The 9,210-nt window shown below is 46.3% G+C and overlaps 1 protein-coding gene across 3 annotated transcripts; it reads right to left on the bottom strand.

The window, feature by feature from the left end:
* Positions 1–325: 325 nt before the first annotated feature.
* On the bottom strand, positions 326–8,679 carry NDUFA4 (NDUFA4 mitochondrial complex associated). Of its 3 annotated transcripts, none has more exons than XM_074943360.1 (4): positions 8,638–8,679; positions 7,255–7,343; positions 6,831–6,891; positions 326–554 (listed from the first exon to the last, which is right to left on the bottom strand). In XM_074943360.1, the coding sequence occupies exons 1-4, from the start codon at positions 8,662–8,664 to the stop codon at positions 498–500; spliced, it is 234 nt and encodes a 77-aa protein (XP_074799461.1). In that variant the 5' UTR covers positions 8,665–8,679; the 3' UTR covers positions 326–497. The 3 variants fall into 3 exon arrangements, with proteins under 3 accessions (XP_074799461.1, XP_074799459.1, XP_074799460.1); XM_074943358.1 differs by lacking the exon at positions 8,638–8,679 and adding an exon at positions 8,459–8,533; XM_074943359.1 differs by lacking the exon at positions 8,638–8,679 and adding an exon at positions 8,373–8,488 and having other exon boundaries at positions 329–554.
* Positions 8,680–9,210: the final 531 nt, after the last annotated feature.

Below are 9,210 nucleotides of genomic sequence, written 5' to 3'. Positions count from 1 at the left end.
GGTGATACAAAAGAGCCTCTCACTTATAAGGAACTGCAACACCTCTATTTTCTTGGTCAGTCAAGATCTTGACAGTTGCCAGACAACTTTAAGTTAACTTCTGAGAATACCAGTGATAGAAGATATTGTTTTTAATCACTGTTCTCAAGGGGAGGTATTTTCTTAAAAAGTAAAGCCAACAGCCTTATTTCAGAGGTTGTTTTAGGAGAAGAAATACCAGTTCTATTTTTCCTGAATATTTGACAGGCCAGATATCTGGACTATGCAATTGCCAGTGTCAGCATCAATCTATTTTTATTTCATGAAATAAAACATTAGACGCTCCACAAGTTTCAGATGTTTATTAAGCCCCAACAAGCTACTTTCCAGCACATGATTAAAAGTGCAATGTGAGGCAAGCTTAATTAACATTTCCTGGATGATTAAGTCTATTAGTTGTGCGGACAGCTTCTGGAAGACCTTCATTCTGTGCAGCTTGTAAAGGGAGAATTTGTTCTTTAGAAGTCAGGACGATCCTTCTTCAGTTTGCTGTAGTCCACACTGACCGAATAGAACTAAGAGGGAGTGGGGGGAAAAAGAAAGAAAGAGGGTTTTGATCAGGACAAGATCCAAGTCTGTACTAGGGGAGAAGACTACTTTCAATTTAACTGAAAACAAACAGTTATTGCTATATACACCACATCATTTTCTTTGAGACATTAGTATAGTCAAGTGCATAGATGGACTTTAGCACAAGAGCTGCATGTTTTAAAATACATTTCTAGTTTAAGTTCTGATGGTACATGCTTTCTACCATATGTCACAAGAGCCCCAAGTTAAAGTGAGTCTGAAAGACAGCTTCACTGCAAGGTTTAAACCAGTCATTTTCTAACTGTTGCCCATCAAGAACCCACAGAACTTCCTTACCATCCCCAGGATTAAATATTTGAACATTAATATACAGAATTTGGAAGAGACAGTCCATGGGTGGTTGTACCTCAGTTTCTTTAACATATCACATTATGGAGAAGTAATAGTTTGGACAGATTCACTTTGAAAATCAGGGAAGTTATTAGTGTCCTTTCCTCTCCAGTCATCTTTGGATAAGTTACTAATTTAATAGTTTTATTAAGATGATGTTGAAGTAAAAAAAAATGGTACAGAGTTTAAGCATGGAAGTTTCTGGTTATCAGAGAATAAGGTACAGATTATCAAGGGGTGTGAAGTTTGGTTTAGGAACAGGTGGCGTAAGGAATACATAACCTGCAATCTCCCCGATTGGGAGTAAAAAGGTTAATGGGTCAAAGTACAGACATTGAGATATGGGGGTATCTTGTTCATATAATGGCTATGTTCAGGTGTGGAGTATGAGTGGATACGATGAGAAGGATGGATTTACCCTCATTGGTGAGATTTAATGTTCAGTGAGTTTATGGTTCCAGTTCATATGGTCCAATGGAAAAAGTCTCTGTCCCCTTCTCATAGTTGATGCATGTCGTCGTACCGGCTCACACCTCCTGGTACTGTTGGTGGCCGGTGATGTGTTCAATGTAGATGTCCCTGCACCATCGGATGGTGTCCAAGACCATGAGACGTTGCATGAGCCATGCGTAGTGTCGCCGATCCACAGGGTCTGCAGCACACGCTCGTTGCAGGGGTCCCAAGAGCCCAGGGCTCCGATGATCAGGGCATCCATCTGCACCTCGTAGCCCTTCGCTCTCAGGGTGTTGGCCGGGGCGGGGGGGCATATTTTTCCAGCTTACGAGCTCAGGCTTCGCAGAAGGCCGGGGTCCTGTTCTCAAAAGGAGACCATGACGTCGACGAGGATGATCTTTTTCTGGCCTTGTCAGTGACTATCACGTCAGGTCGCAACTGGCTGTCGGTACTGTGGATGGCGCAGTTCACGGCCACCTCCCCCAGGCGTGGTGTGATGGCTTTCACCAAACAGTTCTGGGTGGCATTGTGGTGCAGCTGCCAGGCTCTGGAGTGGGGCCTGCAGCTGCACAGGACGTGGGGCAGGGTCTTGTTTGACCAGCCGCACTTCCTGCAACACTTGTCTTGTGGCGGACGGCTCTGTTGAGCGGGACGCAGTTGAGCCAGGCACGGTGGATGAACCGCCAGTCGGTGAAACAGGTGAAGCCACCCACAGCGAGGAAGTGGTTGCTGGCATCCCACTTGCTTGTCAGTTCGAAGGCTTTACCCTGGTCTGGTTTACGCTTCAGGGTTTCCATGTACAGTGAGTGGATGGCTGCCTTCAGGGTTTTCTCCAGCATGCCCCTGGAGTGCGTGGGGTGACAATGGTGTTGTCATCGGACCTGTTCTGCAGCACCAGGACTCCCAGCTCCTGGTGCTCCTTGCACCACTCTCAGCGGCAGCCGATGTGCTTCCCCCGGCGATGCACGGCATTGTGAGCGCGGGACCACAGTGAAGTGATGTCACGCCTGTCCCGTCCGAATTCGCCATCCAGGGAACCGCTCAGGAAGGTGGCGATGTCTTGGTTGGAGGAGGCTCTGCCGATCTGCTTCTTTGTTGCATCATGGAGGATGTTTGCTGCGATATTCCTTACCATGGCGTCGGGACACGTCAGCATGCAGAAGGTGTGGGTGATCACCGTGATGTTACACAGGTCGCCCATGCAGGGGACACTGGCACCTCCATGCCTGTGGGCGATGTAGACCAACTCGCTGCTGGCTCTCTGGGGAAGGAATAGCCACTTCTTCACCAGCTGCCGGACGATCTTGTCTGCCTTGTTGAGGGGTACCTTCGCCATGGCGGATCCCCTTAGGACGAATGAGATGCGGGGGATCAGGAAGGTGTTCAGGGCGTTTATCTTCTGCCACAGTTCTAGCAGGAAGGCGTCAATCTTGGCGGCATCCTGCAATATCTCCTGGATGGTGTCCTCGGGTGTCTGCCGGACACGGAAATCTGTCAGCGTGCTGAGGTGTGGTATGCCTGCCCCTCTGCTGGGGGACGACGGGCTCACCCTGGATCTGGAACTCCATTGTCTGCACTGAGTCCATTTTGCTGCCGTCGATGTGGAGAGTTGCGCACTTCTTTGCACTGAAGCGGAGCCCCATCCAGTCAGCAGCTCAACTGGTGGCATCTAGCATACGCTGGAGGTTCTCTCGGTCTTCTGCGGTCAAGATCAGGTCATCACGTAAGCCAGGACGCTCACCCTCTCACCATGGAGGTTGAAGCCATCTGTGCCATTGGAGATCGCTCTCTGCAACAGTTCCATGGCGAGGTTAAAGATGATGGGGCTGAGGGGACAGCTCTGCTTAACTCCGCTCTGGATTGGGATCTCGGCGGTCTCCCCTTCGACCAAGCAAATGGTGGTGCTGCATCCCTTGTACACCTCTCGGATCACACAAAGAAAGTTCTCTGGCATCCCCTGATCTTAGCACCAAAGTGGCACAGAGGGCTGTTTCAATCACCAGGTGAAAGTGATGGTTTAAACCAAGATTAGCCATGGAGAGCTGATTAGAAGCCTCCATTCACTCTAACAGCAGTTATTCTCAGTGCCATCAAATTTGGATTCCTAATCCTATTGAGTAATACATTTAGAGCAGTTGCCAATCCCTAATGATCACAGAGGTCCTCACGGATAGAAAAGAGATAATCCCTCATACTATCTTGTGAGGACCAGGATACAGGGGGGAAAAAAAATCAAGGGCAAGATTGAACAGCTTTATGTGCAGTAGCCTTATTCATACACCAGATGCTGTTAACAGGGAGAATCGTGAAGCACTAAGTACAACAATACATAAACAGAAAAGAATATGAGAGAACATGCATAAAGTGGGCAAGAGAACATTTTAGAACAGTATTAGTAAAAGCTGCATGGTTAACCAAGTGGTCTTCTGGGTTCAAAGATTGTAGCTCAGATCACAATCTGGACCAGTCCTAAAATAAATGTCACTGTAGTGCGGGACAGACAGGAAGGTATAACATCGGAAAGAGAATAGATCTTCTACATCTTGTATTAAGAGTTTAGAGAATGCATGACAAGGAAATAAGTCAAATACTGAAGTACTGATCAAATATTGACAGGTTTCAGAGTAACAGCCGTGTTAGTCTGTATTCGCATGACTACATCGGTGCATCCGATGAAGTGAGCTGTAGCTCACGAAAGCTTATGCTCAAATAAATTGGTTAGTCTCTAAGGTGCCACAAGTACTCCTTTTCCTTTTGATCAAATATTGACTCTTAGTAAGGCATATTTTAACATCCAAGGTTGAATAAGACATTGTTAAACATATGATGTTTTGACTAAATAAGCAAGCAGTGACTTAATGACAGCAGGAGTGGCAGTAACCATTACAACTAAGGTATATAACCGTATCCATTCTAACATCCATTCTGTGTTATCAGTCATAATTTTTAAACTCTAAGTGAAGTTTTACAGGCATGATCTTTATCCAAAAGCAAGCTTTGGAGACATTTGAGTGATTCAGCTCTTGGGTACCCCCCCCCCCCGCCCCCCACAAAATCACAAGACTTAGCAGCCCTCCGACCAGAATATCTGGAAATATACAAAAGTTGAAATTTGACAGGGAAACAGGCATTTTCATTAGTGAGGGCTTTGAGCATTCCAGGAAAGAGATTTGAATATTTACAAATCATTTGACAAAAACTACAAGTACCATATTAACTTCGGATTTCTCATAAGAGTCCTGACCCACCAAGCTGATCTGTGCAGGCAAGCCTGTGCAGAGCCCACTGACTTTAGTTGTATGGGTTCAGGGATATACCCATAGAGATCAATTTGGAGGATCAGGATTTCAGCTTGTACAGTTATACAGCTAAAATATACAGGCTCACTTGAGCTGTGCAGTGAAAAGTGTACTGCATATAGATTTTTGCTTTAAGTTCTAGTTACAGGGTTCGAGCTTTGGAGCCATTTTTTAAACCCATACTTCAAAACAAGTCACCTTTGGTCAGAGACCAAATCCAGCGACTTTTAGCAAGTTTGAGCAACTGGAACGAAGGGGTTAAGATTGCATAAACACATTCATTCTCATTACATGCTTCTACCTTACTCACTATAATCCTGAGATTCTGCATATTAGTTTGGAAAAGAGTTGCTTTCCTTAACAAATTTCCCTAGAGATCTGCTTTAAAAAGAAACTTTTTATTGTGTTTATCAGAATTATACGCCATCAGCCACTGTATCTATAATTTCCAATACTTTCAACTACTTTAGTTTCCACAACACATGACGAGTTGTTTTAGTGACACTGCCAGGAAAAAATGCAAAGGATACACAGGACCAAATATGGTAAACCTTGAGATTTCTGCTTCTTATGCCAGTACAAGGCTGGGAACACTACAGAAGTTATACTGTTATTCAGAAGAGGACCAACCTATAGCATATTTTTAGCATTAAATAAAAGCATCTTACACCTAGGATAGTTTCCCATTAACATAACTGATAAAGACTGCAAAAGTGGGTTTTTCTTTTGACTTTTCTCCAGAAGTGTAAAAAAATTACACTACTATGGCCATTTGCCTTAGAACAAAATGTCAGCATTTGGAGGTTTCCTTTTAGTAAGCATAATACTGAAGATACTGTGGTAACAATATCACTTATCTTTGGTAAACCTGAGTTTTTTCTAGTGCCAGTGATAGTTAACTCGAGAAGCTAAACGGACTGTGAATCTGCTACAAATATGAGGTTTAAACTTTTTATATTGAAATAGGAAATATACTGCACTTTTGTTTTCAAAATACTCTACAAACTTTAATAGTGTTTAACCATAACACTTGTGAGGTCTGTATTATAAATAGTTTACAGCAAAGGCAGTATTTTTTAACATACAAATTAACTTTGGTATGGTAAACAATACAGGAGGTCGGAATAAAAAAAAAAAAGTATCTTTGAATAGCAATGGAGACACTTTTTTTGTAGCCTGTCACAAAACAGCATTTGTAAAAAGGACCCAGAGACTCACATATCTTGTTTGTCTCAACTAAGTGACCCTTTCTGGAAGTCTTGCAAAAGCTCTCTTTACAATGCCTATATTCCTGAAATGAAGGACTAACAAGTGAGAAATGCAGCAAAAGAGGGTTCAGCAATATTATACAACCACAATAGTTTACACTTCAATTTTCACAAATGAGGGTCTCTGGTTTAGCAGACGATTTTTAGAATGTAAGATTTTCTATCAAATTACTAAGTCATAAAAAATGGGTCATAGTTGTCCAAGTGAAGTACACAGATTTTTTGTTTATTAACAAACTTTGTGTGCTGCACATACCCCACTCTCTGCAAGTTAGCAGGGTTCTACTGTACTTATTTGATCATCCTAATAGAAGCATAAAAAATTATTTAAGACTTTTGTAGTACTGAAATCAAAATAGTTGGATTCCAAAACTGACTTTAGCATGACATCTATTATGTGTAGTTTACAGCGCAAAGCTTTTGCCCTCCTCCCTCCAATATCAATTTAACACTGACTACTGAGTAGCATATTCTTCCTTGTTGTTCTGTATCAAGGAACTGAAAAATTTATTTGCAGCACTACTTTCTTCATTCAACACTTTGCCCTAGGTAACGAGACTTCTAGCTCATTAGACACTGCCTCCAAGCAAAGGTAATATTTAAATAGGCGGTCTCATTTTAATATTCAAATCTAGCCTTGCCTCCCAAATCAAGTCATCACTCCACTGCTAATTCCCAATCCAAACCTAGGCAGTAACTGACAGCAGGGGAAGCATATTCAGTCCTCCCTGCACCACCTCTCTCTGGTGCCTCACACGGAGCTGAGCCTCCAAAAGTAGCCAGGCCACAGATAACATACATCTGTAGATTAGCCAAAGCCCTAATGGCTAAAAGCCTTTCTGCCTCTTACCTTGTACTGATCAGTGGGAGCCAGCTTATTCCAAGGCTCAGGGTTATTCTTTTTGTCCCAACTACAAAGAGAAATACAGTAATATAGCAGAAGATATAAATCAATCACACTGCTTTTAACATGCATTATATATTATAGAACTGGTGTTTAATTACTTAAAGAACATAAATGCTTGTCTGTCCTGATAAGTTTCCACATAACAAAACCACTACTACTGTAGGTAGTTTTCAAAATTTACTTCATGAGCATGGAATCAGAATTTCCTCAAACTCAACTCTGAAGCACACTGAAGCTCAGCTAGGAACATGGGCCTCCAGGAGTGCCAAGCTTTTCATAAACACCAAAGTTTGTTTGAATATTATATTTTTATATATACACACACACATATATATATACATACAGATACTGTAAAGTTTATGCCTACCAGACATCAGGGTTGAACATTGCCAGGCGCATAATGTACAGGGCCGCGCCAGAACCTCCAGCTCCAATAAAGATAAAGAGAGGGATCAACTAGAACAAAAGATTTGGAAATGAATGAGAGTTTAGAACGTAAACATAATGCCACTTAGAAAACAAGGCTGGAAATTAAGTCCTGCCCAGTGATCACACATTTGGCTCATCAGTTTTGAGCCACCCTACCAAAAGTCACTAAGTAGGTTCTAAGTAGGTTCAGTGCCTAGTCATGAAGGACCCAGCATGCCCGTACGGTGTCCTAATGCTAGGAGATCCTGCTTCTCTGGAACAGCAGGTGGGGAACAGGTACATGCCACTACCAAGTGCCCCACAACGCCCAGAAGAAGGCAGAAGTTAACCCTCTGATTCTCTAGGGTAACACTGCCAGCAGCTGCGATAGGCCTGCTGGTTCACAAGAGACAAGAAAACGGGTTGAAAAAAATCACGTGGTTACCATGAGTGGGCTTGGAAAGGCCCCGCGCTGCAGGAAGGCGACGGGGACCTGGGCCTCTAAACTACTCTCACTCTAGGGCCATGCCCAGCTACCTCTGAAGAACAGGGGCGACGGCAGCCCCGCCCCGCCGGGCTTACACGGGTCTCCGGAAGGGGCTGTCACACCAAGGCGGCGCTAGTCCGGGTTGGGGGGGCCACGGAGCCTGGGGAGGACCCAGAACCGGAGGGAAGGGGCGGGGACGGGCAGGAGACCGCATGGGGTGACCGAGCTCTCCCTGCAGCGGGATTAAGCCCGAGAGCGGCAGATGGTGGGATTCTTGCCCACACAGTCCCCTGCCAGTGGAGTCCCGCCGCCAACCGACCCCTACAGCGCTGAAGCTGCCTCCTTCCCCCCGCCCCTCCCCACAAACCGCCCGGCTCCGGCCGCCCCCGCCTCTCCCGACACACCGCCCGGCTCCGGCCGCCCCCGCCTCTCCCGACACACCGCCCGGCTCCAGGCTCCCCCGCCTCTCCCGACAACCCGCCCGGCTCCGGCTGCCCTCCCCCTCCCGACAACCCGCCCGGCTCCGGCTGCCCTCCCCCTCCCGACAACCCGCCCGGCTCCGGGCCGAGCCGCCGCCCTCCGGAACGCACGCTTGGATGTTTCTTGGCCTGATTGAGCATGAGTCGGAACATGGTGACGGTTGGGTGGGGGGGGGGGGTCTCGCGCTGTGCCAGACCCTGACTCGGCCTCTCAGGAAAGTCTTGTCTCTCTCACGCGCTGTAAGGCCCAATGTCATTCAAGGACCCCGCTTTGCAGGTGCCCGATATAATCACCTACATGGGGCTGCCCTGGTGGCTGCCTGCGTTCACTGTGCCTCAATGAGGCGGCCCTGCCTCAGCCGCCGAACAAACAGACCTTACAGAGAGGTTTGTATGGAGTCATCTATGAGTCCCCCCTACTGGTCCGTCTACTCAGGACTCGCAGCCCCTAGTCAGAAAACAGGCAATTCCCAAGTCACCTATACAGTGGAAGGGGACGTGAGAGAGAGGAGGCGGCGAGTCTCGCGCATGCGCTAACTGAACGCTGCAGCTCCGCCTCTGCTGCAGCCCTTCAGGCGTCAAAGTCGCATCCCCCGGGGCCTGACGTTCTAAAAATAGCCCCGCAGCGGCTGCGCTTGGCGCCTGCTAGCCAGTGTTGTCTTGTCACTGTGTCTCGTGGAGCCCGCTGATGGAAGGACCTAAGTCCTGCAAACGCTTGTGCTCGTGCTCAGATTTAGCTTTGCCAGCCTGCTTCAGCCATTCATAAAAGCCGCCTCCCCCTCTCCGGGTAGAGCCCAGAGATTGGCCTTTCAAGAGCTTTACTTAGAATCTAAGTTCTGTGTTTGTACAAGCCACCTAGCACAACAGGGCCTGGTGCCTGATGGGCTCCTGGGTGCTGAGGTAATACTACTAATCAAGTAAACGCTCTCTTTTTATTTGCCTTCTGGGT

Source organism: Natator depressus, chromosome 2 (genome assembly GCF_965152275.1).
Source record: "Natator depressus isolate rNatDep1 chromosome 2, rNatDep2.hap1, whole genome shotgun sequence".
In the NCBI taxonomy this organism is placed as follows: Eukaryota; Metazoa; Chordata; order Testudines; family Cheloniidae; genus Natator; species Natator depressus.
This window is presented reverse-complemented; position numbering and strand designations above follow the sequence as displayed.